Genomic DNA, 15011 nt, shown 5'->3' on the forward strand with positions numbered 1-15011 from the left:
TGAACCTAGCTGCATGCATGTAACACACAATGTAATAGGAGCTGCAGCTTAGAATAAAACATTGGAGATATTAGCAATCAAAGTACTTGGCACATAAACTTTACTTTTGTAAGTTCATTTGGGCATAATGAGAGAGAATTCACTGGGGATGGATACTTTCTCTTTCTGACGTTGACCAATCATAAGCAGGCAGCAACACACTTGGGAAAAAAGAACATGCACCCACAATAGCATTGACAAACAGTCTGAACTCCTCACTGCATGACATGTGCTGGAGAACTGAACAGCCAGTGTGATTGTGATTAACAGACATCTTTCAGCTCTCATCTCTGGCAGTCGATTTACAAACACTTCTATTAGCTCTTATCTCATAGTGCTGCAAACACCCCGCACACACTTTTGCTTGGAACAGACTCTGTATAGGACATGATGACACAGTCTGCTCTTCAAAATGATTTCATTCTCCAGAGCACAGCAGACCTCAGTGTTACTAACAGCTTTTATCTCCAGAAAGTCAGTGTGGGGGAAGGTGCAGTACAACAGAGTTGGCAGCACTACACTTGCTTTTGGTAATGTTAATGTATATTTGGTCTTGACAATAAAACTCATTTGTGTTTGTAATGATAATCAAGGTCTGCTGTACTGCCCCTCCCCCTACACTGAAAGCTGTCAGTAAATCACACTCAGCTCTGCTGTGCTCCAGCACGCCAGCATTCTGCAGTAAGGATAGCTGTTTGTCATTGCTATTGTTGGGGCATGCTCAGCTTTCCCCAGTGTATTTCTACCTGCTTATAATTAGATAGCGTCAGAAAGAGGAAGAGGTACATACCCCCAGTGAAACCTCTCTAGTAATGCCCCATTGGAAGTTAAAAAAAACTGCTTAGGTTCCAAATACTTTGATAGCTAATACCTCTGCATCAGAGAGGTGAAATAAAAAAAAAATCTGTTTTATTCCTTTCTGCATCCACTATAACATTGTGTTTCCAGTTAAACATCAAAAAATTGGTGAAAGATCTTCTTTAAGATTCTTACCTCCATTTCTTTTGGTCTATCTCTAATCTTTCTTAAATCCTTTTGTACTGTAACTGACGCGCCCCCAGGGCCGTGGTGTATTCGGAAGCCGGGAAGTATCACGGTGGCTTGCCCAGTACGTGACCCAGGGCGTTCAATCAAAAGGGGGATATTTATAGGGGATTTGTAAAGTTTGTGACGCCATCTGTGGATTGCGGCTAAAGGGTGCTGCCGCTGCGGAGCGGTCCTCTTGAGCTGGTGTTACGGCAGCAGAGATGGTGTGGCTCTCCACAGGTAGAGCTCGCTACAGGGCAGTGTAGGGAGTATAGGTTGCGCTGGGCGATGTAGTGCCGGGAGGGAGACATGGCACAGATGAAAGAAGGGACGGAGGCAGTGCGGTGCAGTCATCCGAGTTTTTACTCACAGTTCTTATGACAGTTCCACTGGTGCACTGTACAGGTGTCAGCCTCCCACGTCACGCTGCGTTCACCAGGCAGGGGTTCAGCACTTCCTCAGGCAGATTAGGAGTACCTGACAGAACCCCACTTTCTTGTGTTCCTAGCTAGACTGTCTTCACGCTGGGTCTTTCTCCCTCCTGCCCTGCGCTTCCCACTCTCAATCCCGCTCGGGTGCTTTGAAGTCCCTCCTGTCTTGTTGGAGTTCCCGGACCTGCTTGACCCTCACGGGGATTAGAATGAGGCTTCGGCAACTGACTATATAAGCCAGAAGCCTCCGGTTTTCCCAGCCGAGACTTAGAATAACATGGCTGGACCAGGGGCCGGTCCCCTTCTTGCGGCCTACGATCCCTCTGTCTTCTGGCAGATTCGGGGCGTACGGGTGCCTTCCTGCACTCGCCGTACCCCCTGGGATCCCTTCCTTAGAACGGAGCCTACTCCTCTGCTCCCCACCTGGGCCTCTAGGACTGGGCCCTACTTGTGGAGGAGAGCTCCTAAAGAGACTCTGCTCCCTGACTGACTTCTCCACTGACTGTCCTGCTGTTTTGTCCTGCCACCCTAAGATGGCCTCCCTTTTTATATCTCACTCTATAGTGCTCCCCTTAACTGCTTCCTCCACCCACACCCACTACTGGTTCCACCTACCTCTGGGTTCCCCCCACTGCAGCCAGGGACAGGGCTCAGCAGCTGCGCACATGCATGTTGCCCTTCCAGCCGGCCTGGAGCAGTGTAGTGTTGGATGCAGGTGTTGGGGTTCCGGGCAGCACTCCCTTCTTACCTGAGAGAAGGAGATACCACACCTCTAGTTGAGGTGCAGTACCCCTGTGGCGACTGAACCCTCAGGGGCGCCACATAACCTCCTTTCTGAATACATTTCCAAACTGCTGTCACTGTGAGATAAGAGAGTTATACAAAGTATTTCCTATTACAAAAATTGTGGTCCCAAAGTCACCTATTTAAGTAGAGCTGTGAAAGTGATCATGTGTGACCATCACTATCTATGGGAGTCATGCGCAATTCCAATCCATTTACACAGATGGCTTTGGACTGCCTGTCCTGAAGATTGCTGGGGGTCTCAGCAGCTGAATCCCTACTGATCTTATGTGGCGCCCCTGAGGGTTCAGTCACCACAGAGACACTGCACCTCACCTCGAGGTGTGGTGTCTCCCTTCTCTCTAGTAAGGAGGGAGTGCCGCACGGAACCCCAACCACCTACATCCAACACAACAATGCTCCAGGCCAGAAGGAGGGGCAAGACGCAATGTAGTTTTCTGCTGAGCCCTGGCCCAGGCTGGAGTAGGGGGGGGGAACCTAAAGGTAGGGGGAACCAATAGTGGGTGTGGGTGGAGGAAACAGTTACACGGAGCACATATACAGTAAGTATATATAGGAAGCCATATTAGGTCTAGGGAGTTGAGTTCAGTTCAGCACACAATGCAGTTCTAGTGAGGGCTGTTCAAACGAACAGTCCGGGAGCAGAGGCTCAGTCAGAGCTCTGCTCTACAAGTTAGGGCCCAGGATAGAGGCCCCGGAGGGGAGCAGGCTCCATTCTACTTAAGGGATCCCAGGGGGTACGGCGCGTGCAGGATGGCACCCGTACACCCCGCTCCTGCCAGGTGATCAGGAGGGATCGATTGCTACACTCAAAACCCCAGGGGGTCAGGTTGGTCCCGGATCCGACATACTGGAAGGACTTCAGCATACCCGAGCGGGAATGAGAGTGAGCAGCGTAGGACAACGGTGAGAGGGACCGAGTGTGAAAAAGGTCAAGATAGGTACAGATGAAAGTGGGGTTCCGCCAGGTATTCCTAAATTAGCCGAGAAAGGACTGAACCCCTGCCCGGTGAATGCAGCGCGACGAGGGAGGCCTTCACCTGCAAAGTGCATTTGTGATTTGCCTAAGAACTGTAAGTAAAACCTTGGACGACTGAATCAAACAGCCTCTGTCTGTTTCTTCACCGGCATCACTGATCCTCACTGCACCACAACGCCCAGCGCACCCACCATCTATTTATCTACACTGCCCTGAGGCCCCGCTCCACCTGTGGGGAGCTGTACCATCTTTAGCTGCCTTGACACCTGCCTTAGTGGACTGCTGCAGCGCTGGTGACCTTCACCAGACACCACAGGTGGCGTCACAAATTTCTCTGAACTTTATTAGTAATCGCTACCCCTTTTGTGCACTGTCCGCCCTGAGCCAGCCACCGTGATATATATATACTGTCCCCAAACAGTAAGGCCCCCGGGGGCGCGACACTTACATATATATTCTGTCCTGTGGATAGGTGATAAATGTTATTTTTGGAACAACCATTTTAACTGCAGAGATCAAACGTCATGTCAACACCTCATAGCTGGAGCAACAGGGGATCAGGTAGAGATTGGAACAGCAAGTGATTAGTAAAATGACAAGTAATAATCCTATATTTTAAACCATTGGTAGCTGTTTATACAAAATGTATGGGTTTGGACATAAATTAATCTGACAAGTATATCATTAATAAGCAGAGCAACATGAACCGGAGATGTAAAACACTGGTAACTGACATCTCTCACTGACAACTGGCAAGTGTCACAGATAATATTATAATTAATAATGCAGCTTTTGCTCCTTTAAAAATCGAGAGATTTGTTTAAAATGACGCAAACATTTGTAATTGTTCTTACCTGGACATTTGGTCGAGATGGATAACAAAAATGAATATTTTTAAATTCCACATCTCCTTTTATAATATCTGGTCTGTATCCTTCTATGGAAAAGCTGTCAATACCAGATCTCTAAAAATGATATATAAAGAAAATTATTTTATGAAAAATGGAGTATATGATCAAAATGATACCAGAGAACACGCAAAATTTAAAGATACAAAAATAGAGGTGGATACTATCAAATTGATGGCTATAGTGATTACAGATCACAAACCGGGAGCTATATGGTGATAATGGGCACAGTGGTGGCTAGCAAGAATGCAGTGTAAAGAGGAAAGCTGGTGTTTCCCTAATAAAGGGTTAATTTTACCCTGAAATCTGAAGCTTGAAATGTTTGTTTTTTACAACTTCACCAAGTTTCACACTGATGTTTTTATTTTTTTCTCCTTCAACTTGGTGGCCACCAACGCACCATTAAAATGACCATGATGCAATTGTGGCAGAAAGGATCAGGATAGTGGAATCAGTGCCGGGGAGTTCTAACAGGTTTGAGATTTGCAGTTTAGATAATCAGTGGAAAAATAGAGTTCAAAAAATTCACTAATGTTTATTTATTACAAGCCACTATCCATTTTATAACAAGAGGTTTTCTTTCAAGATTCTTGAAATAGTTTTAAGGTTGGCTTTAGACATTTTTGGAAATGTTGAGGTTGAATGGGATAAGTTCATTAGTGAGAAAAGGTTTTCAACATGGTTTTGGCAATGTATTCTATGAATCAATGATCTTTATCATACACTGCTCAAAAAAATAAAGGGAACACTCAAATAACACATCCATCCTAGATCTGAATGAATGAAATATTCTCATTGAATACTTTGTTCTGTACAAAGTTGAATGTGCTGACAACAAAATCACCAAAAAATCATCAATGGAAATCAAATTTATTAACCAATGGAGACCTGGATTTGGAGTCACCCCCAAAATTAAAGTGGAAAAACACACTAGAGGCTGATCCAACTTTGATGTAATGTCCTTAAAACAAGTCAAAATGAGGCTCAGTATTGTGTGTGGCCTCCACATGCTTGTATGAACTCCCTACAGTGCCTGGGCATGCTCCTGATGAGGTTACGGATGGTCTCCTGTGGGATCTCCTCCCAAACCTGGACTAAAGCATCCACCAACTCCTGGACAGTCTGTGGTGTAACGTGATGTTGGTGGATGAAGCCAGACATGATGTCCCAGATGTGCTCAATCAGATTCAGGTCTGGGGAATGGGCGGGCCAGTCCATAGCTTCAATGCCTTCATCTTGCAGGAACTGCTGACACACTCCAGCCACATGAGGTCTGGCATTGTCATGCATTAGGAGGAAACCAGGACCAACCGCACAAGCATATGGTCTCACAAGGGGTCTGAGGATCTCATCTCGGTACCTAATGGCAGTCAGGTTACCTCTGGCGAGCACATGCAGGGCTGTGCGGCCCTCCAAAGAAATGCCACCCCACACCATTACTAACCCACTGCCAAACTGGTCATGCTGAAGGATATTGCAGGTAGCAGATCGCTCTCCACGGCGCCTCCAGACTCTGTCACGTCTGTCACATGTGCTCAGTGTGAACCTGCTTTCATCTGTGAAGAGCACAGGGCGCCAGTGGCGACTTTGCCAATCCTGGTGTTCTGTGGCAAATGCCAAGCGTCCTGCACGGTGTTGGGCTGTGAGCACAACCCCCATCTGGGCCCTCATGCCACCCTCATGGAATCGGTTTCTAACCGTTTATGCAGACACATGCACATTTGTGGTCGGCTGGAAGTCATTTTGCAGGGCTCTGGCAGTGCTACTCCTGTTCCTCCTTGCACAAAGGCAAAGGTAGCGGTCCTGCTGCTGGGTTGTTACCCTCCTACGGCCCCCTCCACGTCTCCTGGTGTACTGGCCTGTCTCCTGGTAGCACCTCCAGCCTCTGGACACCACGCTGATAGACACAGCAAACCTTCTTGCCACAGCTCGCATTGATGTGCCATCCTGGATGAGCTGCACTACCTGAGCAGCTTCTGTGAGTTGTAGAGTCCGTCTCATGCTACCACGAGTGTGAAAGCACAACCAACATTCAAAAGTGAACAAAACATCAGCCAGAAACCACTCCTTTATTGAGGGTGTCTTGATAATGGCCAATAATTCCCATCTATTGTCTATTCAGTTTGCACAACAGCATGTGAAATTGATTGTTAATCAGTGTTGATTCCTAAGTGGACAGTTTGATTTCACTTAAGTTTGATTTTCTTGGAGTTATATTCTGTTGCTTAAGTGTTCTCTTTATTTTTTTGAGCAGTGTATATACTCTAGTCTAAATTTATGTATTGTTTTGATTTACCTCGTCAATGACATGAAATATACCATAGGCTGCACCTCTTGCAATAGAAAATGCTTCAAGATGAGAAAATGCTTGACCAAGGCAAAAACTGCTGACGACCACACTCAAGAAGATCTGTCAAAGAACATATGTTTTACCAACAATAGAAAAAAAACCTGAAATTAGTAAATATAAAAGTATGTGCATGTGTTATGGTCCGCACTATCCACAGTTTACATAATTAAAATGTCATTAATAATAATATAATAATACTGATTACAAATCATCTGATGTGAACTAACAAAATTATTTTAACGTAATCCTGACAGCTGATAAATGCTGCTCAAGCCACGGGCAGCATGTATCAGGCACTGGCTGTATGATCTCACAAAGGTATGTTTGTCCCTGATATGCTGCGGCGTTTCAGAGAAAATCATACTTTTCAAGCCATTGGAGACTGAGCAGAGCTTGAGACTAGTCGGACAGGTGGGTCCCCGTTGGCTTAGCCCAAACCGCTGTAGTGGATTGACAGGACTGCCTATACACCACGTAGGCAGAGACCTGTCAATCCTGGGCAATTATGTGAAATGCTCACCACTTAGAATATTGTGGATCAATGGCTGTTCATATTTTTTCTGGAGAGGGGGCGGAGCTACAGACTATAAAACACTCTCCTGTGGCACCAGGAGCATACACCCTGATGAAGACAAACTGTTTTTCCCCCGAAATGCATTGGTTTGCTTTCTGGTTATCTCAGGACTCCTGACTTTGTGACGTCACACACCTTCACTCTACCGGCCGGAGCGCCCCTGGCTCTATAAACGCAGCTTTCTTCTCCAGCCTGCTCCCGCACGCCAGACACCAATGGCATACAGCAGACAGCAACCAAATGTACTTCTTGTAATCAGCACTTAAATCCCTTGAACCAGCAATGTTTTCAGTCAGCGGTCATTTGAAGTGGAAAAACCGGGATCCTCACGTATGTTCCATACAAGTTACTGCATTTTGTACTATTAGTGTATATGCATACTTAATTGACATTGATTATTTTCAGGACTATTTTAACTGGACTACATTAGTGATGAGCAAGCATGCTCGTCACTGCTCGAGATGCTTGGCGCTCCAGTATTTCCGGGATGCTCGGGCGGGAGCTTGGGTCCCCTCCCCGCATGTTTGGCGCTCTTTAGAGAGCCAATTAACATGCAGTGATTGCCTGCCACTCATTGTAATGCCTGAGCCATGATGGTTGTGTCATTACAGTGATTGGCTGGCCGCATAGCGTCTTCAGGTCTATATAAGACCTGGTTACCCTATACTCGTCCCAGTGTACCCCGGAAACAGGCAGAGTAAGAAGAGATGCTGCTGAATGAGGGAGAGATCTGCTTGTTTATTAGTTAGTATAAGTATTCCACAACACATATATATATATATATATATATATATATATATATATATATATATATATAGCTCTGGCAAAAATTAAGAGACCACTGAACAGTTTTCTATTGGAAAGCATGGAAAGACTGGTGGAAAGCATGCCAAGATGCATAAAAGCTGTGATTAAAAATGATGGCTAGTCCACCAAATATTGATTTCTGAACTGTTCCTGAGTTAAAACATGAGTAATTTGAGGTCTGAAAGCACTGTTTCTTTTTTAGTATTTTGACGCTTTATCATTTGCTGTAAATAAATACAAAATTTTTAGCTTTGAATTTCAGAGACATGTTGTCAGTAGTTTATAGACTAAAACAACAATGTACATTTTACTCAAAAATATACCTATAAAGAGAAAAAATCAGAGAAACTGGAAATTTTGCAGTGGTCTCTTATTCGTTGCCAGAGCTGTATATATATATATATATATATATATATATATATATATATATATATATATTCAGTCTGCTGCTGCTGTTACATATTTACATAGCCCTACATATCAGGGCTATTTGTCTTTGCTCTTAATCCTGATTATTTGCTTAAAAAGCAATACAGTACTCCATTTTACTGTTCCATTTGCTTGTTAGCAGAATACAGGCAGATTTTATTGATTTTGTTAACATTGCTGTACTGTAGAAGAAGATAAACTTTTACATCACATCACATATTACTGTGGTAATATTTGTGACATTTTTTGGAGCGTGCAAATATTCCACTCCATTTAAAGTTAGCAATCTGTGTTTTATTGAACTTATTTACACTTGGTTGCTGACCAATACTAAACTACAAGGCCACAGTCTAAAATCGAGGTCGTCACACGTGATCGCATATTACTGCAGTAATAATTCAGACAATATGTGGAGCGTGCCAAATATTCCACTCCATTTAAAGTTAGTCATCTGTGTATTGGTAAACCTATTCACACTTGGTGGCTGACCAATACTATACTACAAGGCTACAGCCTAAAACCGTGGTTGTCACATATGATCCCATATTACTGCGGTAATTCAGACATTTTGTGGCGTGTGCCAAATATTCCAAATCAATTAAAATGGTAAATGCGCATGGCAAGGGAAGGGGAAGTGGACGTGATGCTGATGGTGCACGCAGAGGCCAAGGCCGTGGGCAAGATTAAACTGTGCCTGCTGAGGGAACACAACAAACACCCACATTGTGTCAAACTACCTTCCAGTCCCAATTACTAGGGGGCCATGGAAAACCACTCTTGAAGCCAAAAGGTTGTTGGTTGGATAGCAGATAATGCTTCCAGTCATTTTGCCACCACCATCACCACCGGCACCCTTGTGTTCCACTTGGTAAAGTCTCAGTAGCCGTGAGTCTGAACCACATATTTCTCACTCTGATCCTCCTTCCTCCCACCATGCCGAGTGCCCAGAGACAAGTGATCCCACACTTGGACACTCCAAAGAGCTGTTCACTTTTTTTATTTATAGATTTGGGCCTTTCACCCATCCAGCTTCAAGTGAGGTAAGAGGAGATTGCATGTAGCAATGCCCAAATATTTGAGCAGCCACAGTCACACAAAGGTGAAAGTGGGAAAGTGAAATTACTGTTGCAAGAAGTGGATGATGATGATGAGACACAATTGCCACCAAGTCAGAAGGAGGCTGAGGGTGCGTACATGGAAGACGAGGTGTTGGACAATGAAGTCACTGACCCAACCTGGCACAGTGACAAGCATAGCAAGGACAGCAGCACAGAGGGGGAGGCGTAGCACCACAACAGGCAGGAAAAAGCAGTGTGGTGGCCACAGACACAAGGCAACTGTTCCCCAGAACACCAACATGACGGAAGTTGCCAGTACAACTGTTAGGTCTTCCAGAGTCTGGTTCTTTTAAAAGATAGTCCAGATAACCATGAAAAGGCCATTTGCAACATCTGTCAGGCCAGCATCAGCAGGGGCAGCCAAACTAGCAGCCTGACAACCACCAGCATGCTCAGGCACATGACTGCAAAGCACCCAACTAGGTGGGCCAAACGCCAGGGTCCATAAACGGTGTCTGTGGGTGAGACCACTGCTTGTTCCACTGTTGTAAGTGCATGCCAATCCCATGTCCATGGCACAGGCAAAGATGCACCCTCCCTGCACATGTAGTTGCACACTTGCAACCATCATGACACCCTGCATGTCCTTGTCGCAGTGCAGCATTCTGTTGTCCCTTCCCCAGCCTCTCGGAACGCAAGCACAAATAAGGAACTAATGCCCCTCAGGCCAAACTACTAAACTCACACATTTCTCGAATGCTTGTTCTCAAAATGTTGTCTTATAGGCTTGTGGAGACGAAAGCTTTCCGCAACCTATTAGCGGTGCCCGTCACTTGGTACTCGGTCCCCAGCCACCACTATTTCTCCCGGTGTGTCGTCCCCGCATTACACAAGCACGTGTCCCAGAACATTAGCCTTGTCCTCAACAATGCAGTTACTGGGAAGGTCCACCTAACCACGAACACGTGGACAAGTGCTTGTGGGCAGGGACAGTACATCTCGCTGACGGCACACTGGGTTAACATAGTGGAAGCCGGGACCCAGTCGGACTTTGGGATGGAACATGTCTGTTAGAATCTATGTTGTTTTACTATCGGCCATCTTTTTGTGGTTTGCTGGCTTCTAGTCTTTTCCTCTGGTGCTGGGTGTCTTGGTCAGTTGATCTCTTCACTAGAGATGAGCGTTGTTCTACTCGAACTGTTCGCCAATCTCAAATTCGAGCTGTTTTGGGCGGTGTTCGAGCCGTTCGGCGAACACGAACAATTTGATAAAAATTCGGCTGTTCGAGGTTATGTTCGATAACTGTTCGTGCACCAAAATCATAACTGGATTTTTTCTCAGTAATGATGAAAATTAATGATAATACGCAGTTTGAGTGTACAGCGGGGTGGGGGGAGGGGCAGGGGATGGATCTCTGCAGGAACAATGAAGATCTCCATTTTTTTTTCTCTTTCCCGCATTTGCAGTGGGGAGGTGCAATCTGTCAGCCTATCAGCAGCGCACACACGGAGCGAAGTGCTTTTTTTCACACAAGCAAGGGCATGTGTCATTGGCAGTGTATGTCACATGTCCTTGCCCTATAAGACCAAGCCATTTTCCCCGTCGCCACCATTTTCTCACTGCTGCAGCTGCGTGTTAGACGGCACCGCTGTTGCTGTGTGCGCTATACCTTGTTAATTTCAAGCCAATTTTCGCACAAATCTACAGATAGCTTGGGAGTAGGGAATAGTTGTGATTGCAGTCCTTTTAAGGACTAGGTTACAGCATTTCCTACGACTTTTATCAGGGAAGTCTGTGCTCTTAAATAGATAGGTTGTGGGAGTAAAGACTAATTGTAATTGGAGTCCTTTTCAGGACTAGGTTACATCAGTTCCTATCAGTTTTTGCCAGGCAGGTCTGTGCCAGTGCTGTGCAAGTTTTTTTCACAGCATTTGGCTGAATCTAGCAAAGCTAATCCTTTTTGGCCTATTGCAGAGTGTGTTAGTCAGTGGAGTAGCCTATCTGTGCTGCAAGATATACCACCTGTGTATAGAATACCAATTTTTTTACTGCACCTAGTGAAGTAAAATCTTTTGGGCATAGCATCATTCTATTAGTCCATCTATACTGACCTCCATCAGGTTGCAAATTAAAACTAATTTTTATCTGCATCTACAGTACCTCTGAAAAAATATTTGGGCTTCTAGCTGTGTGTGGGACTTGTTGTATTAGTCCATCTATACTGACCTCCATCAGGTTGCAAACTGAATATATTTTTTTCTGCATCTACCTCTGAAAAAATATTTGGGCTTCTAGCAGTGTGTCGGACTTTCTCTATTAGTCCATCTATACTGACCTCCATCAGGTTGCAAATTAAAAATAATTTGTATCTTCATCTACAGTACCTCTGAAAAAATATTTGGGCTTCTAGCTGTGTGTGGGACTTGTTGTATTAGTCCATCTATACTGACCTCCATCAGGTTGCAAATTAAAAATAATTTTTATCTGCATCTACAGTACCTCTGAAAAAATATTTGGGCTTCTAGCTGTGTGTGGGACTTGTTGTATTAGTCCATCTATACTGACCTCCATCAGGTTGCAAACTGAATATATTTTTTTCTGCATCTACCTCTGAAAAAATATTGGGCTTCTAGCTGTGTGTGGGTCTTGTTCTATTAATCCATCTATACTGACCTCCATCAGGTTGCAAACTGAATATAATTTTTTTCTGCATCTAGCTCTGAAAAAATATTTGGCCTTCTAGCAGTGTGTCGGACTTTCTCTATTAGTCCATCTATACTGACCTCCATCAGGTTGCAAATTAAAAATAATTTTTATCTGCATCTACAGTACCTCTGAAAAAATATTTGGGCTTCTAGCTGTGTGTGGGACTTGTTGTATTAGTCCATCTATACTGACCTCCATCAGGTTGCAAATTAAAAATAATTTGTATCTGCATCTACAGTACCTCTGAAAAAATATTTGGGCTTCTAGCTGTGTGTGGGACTGTTGTATTAGTCCATCTATACTGACCTCCATCAGGTTGCAAACTGAATATATTTTTTTCTGCATCTACCTCTGAAAAAATATTTGGGCTTCTAGCTGTGTGTGGGACTTGTTGTATTAGTCCATCTATACTGACCTCCATCAGGTTGCAAACTGAATATATTTTTTTCTCCATCTACCTCTGAAAAAATATTGGGCTTCTAGCTGTGTGTGGGTCTTGTTCTATTAATCCATCTATACTGACCTCCATCAGGTTGCAAACTGAATATAATTTTTTTCTGCATCTAGCTCTGAAAAAATATTTGGCCTTCTAGCAGTGTGTCGGACTTTCTCTATTAGTCCATCTATACTGACCTCCATCAGGTTGCAAATTAAAAATAATTTTTATCTGCATCTACAGTACCTCTGAAAAAATATTTGGGCTTCTTGCTGTGTGTGGGACTTGTTGTATTAGTCCATCTATACTGACCTCCATCAGGTTGCAAATTAAAAATAATTTGTATCTGCATCTACAGTACCTCTGAAAAAATATTTGGGCTTCTAGCTGTGTGTGGGACTTGTTGTATTAGTCCATCTATACTGACCTCCATCAGGTTGCAAACTGAATATATTTTTTTCTGCATCTACCTCTGAAAAAATATTTGGGCTTCTAGCTGTGTGTGGGACTTGTTGTATTAGTCCATCTATACTGACCTCCATCAGGTTGCAAATTAAAAATAATTTGTATCTGCATCTACAGTACCTCTGAAAAAATATTTGGGCTTCTAGCTGTGTGTGGGACTTGTTGTATTAGTCCATCTATACTGACCTCCATCAGGTTGCAAACTGAATATATTTTTTTCTGCATCTACCTCTGAAAAAATATTTGGGCTTCTAGCTGTGTGTGGGACTTGTTGTATTAGTCCATCTATACTGACCTCCATCAGGTTGCAAATTAAAAATAATTTGTATCTGCATCTACAGTACCTCTGAAAAAATATTTGTGCTTCTAGCTGTGTGTGGGACTTGTTGTATTAGTCCATCTATACTGACCTCCATCAGGTTGCAAACTGAATATATTTTTTTCTGCATCTACCTCTGAAAAAATATTTGGGCTTCTAGCTGTGTGTGGGTCTTGTTCTATTAATCCATCTATACTGACCTCCATCAGGTTGCAAACTGAATATAATTTTTTTCTGCATCTAGCTCTGAAAAAATATTTGGCCTTCTAGCAGTGTGTCGGACTTTCTCTATTAGTCCATCTATACTGACCTCCATCAGGTTGCAAATTAAAAATAATTTGTATCTGCATCTACAGTACCTCTGAAAAAATATTTGGGCTTCTAGCTGTGTGTGGGACTTGTTGTATTAGTCCATCTATACTGACCTCCATCAGGTTGCAAATTAAAAATAATTTGTATCTGCATCTACAGTACCTCTGAAAAAATATTTGGGCTTCTAGCTGTGTGTGGGACTTGTTGTATTAGTCCATCTATACTGACCTCCATCAGGTTGCAAACTGAATATATTTTTTTCTGCATCTACCTCTGAAAAAATATTGGGTTTCTAGCTGTGTGTGGGTCTTGTTCTATTAATCCATCTATACTGACCTCCATCAGGTTGCAAACTGAATATAATTTTTTTCTGCATCTAGCTCTGAAAAAATATTTGGCCTTCTAGCAGTGTGTCGGACTTTCTCTATTAGTCCATCTATACTGACCTCCATCAGGTTGCAAATTAAAAATAATTTGTATCTGCATCTACAGTACCTCTGAAAAAATATTTGGGCTTCTAGCTGTGTGTGGGACTTGTTGTATTAGTCCATCTATACTGACCTCCATCAGGTTGCAAATTAAAAATAATTTGTATCTGCATCTACAGTACCTCTGAAAAAATATTTGGGCTTCTAGCTGTGTGTGGGACTTGTTGTATTAGTCCATCTATACTGACCTCCATCAGGTTGCAAACTGAATATATTTTTTTCTGCATCTACCTCTGAAAAAATATTGGGTTTCTAGCTGTGTGTGGGTCTTGTTCTATTAAGCCATCTATACTGACCTCCATCAGGTTGCAAACTGAATATAATTTTTTTCTGCATCTAGCTCTGAAAAAATATTTGGCCTTCTAGCAGTGTGTCGGACTTTCTCTATTAGTCCATCTATACTGACCTCCATCAGGTTGCAAATTAAAAATAATTTTTATCTGCATCTACAGTACCTCTGAAAAAATATTTGGGCTTCTAGCTGAGTGTGGGACTTGTTGTGTTAGTCCATCTATACTGACCTCCATCAGGTTGCAAATTAAAAATAATTTGTATCTGCATCTACAGTACCTCTGAAAAAATATTTGGGCTTCTAGCTGTGTGTGGGACATGTTGTATTAGTCCATCTATACTGACCTCCATCAGGTTGCAAACTGAATATATTTTTTTCTGCATCTACCTCTGAAAAAATATTTGGGCTTCTAGCTGTGTGTGGGACTTGTTGTATTAGTCCATCTATACTGACCTCCATCAGGTTGCAAATTAAAAATAATTTGTATCTGCATCTACAGTACCTCTGAAAAAATATTTGTGCTTCTAGCTGTGTGTGGGACTTGTTGTATTAGTCCATCTATACTGACCTCCATCAGGTTGCAAACTG

General features: G+C 43.3%; 1 protein-coding gene across 2 annotated transcripts in view; it reads right to left on the reverse strand.

Annotated features, from left to right (window-relative positions):
- LOC141265126 (ATP-binding cassette sub-family B member 5-like) overlaps window positions 1-15011 on the reverse strand; it is a 762083-nt gene that overhangs the window by 345238 nt on the left and 401834 nt on the right. For both annotated transcript variants that reach the window (XM_073677803.1, XM_073677802.1), the window contains exons 10-11: window positions 6484-6597; window positions 4134-4244 (exon numbers count right to left, since the gene is read on the reverse strand). In XM_073677803.1, coding sequence (XP_073533904.1) covers window positions 4134-4244; window positions 6484-6597 — 225 coding nt within the window. The remainder of the gene's footprint in view (window positions 1-4133; window positions 4245-6483; window positions 6598-15011) is intronic.

Source organism: Phyllobates terribilis, unplaced genomic scaffold, assembly GCF_046119375.1.
Source record: "Phyllobates terribilis strain yellow unplaced genomic scaffold, ASM4611937v1 Scaffold_4__5_contigs__length_816908805, whole genome shotgun sequence".
NCBI classification, from domain to species: Eukaryota; Metazoa; Chordata; class Amphibia; order Anura; family Dendrobatidae; genus Phyllobates; species Phyllobates terribilis.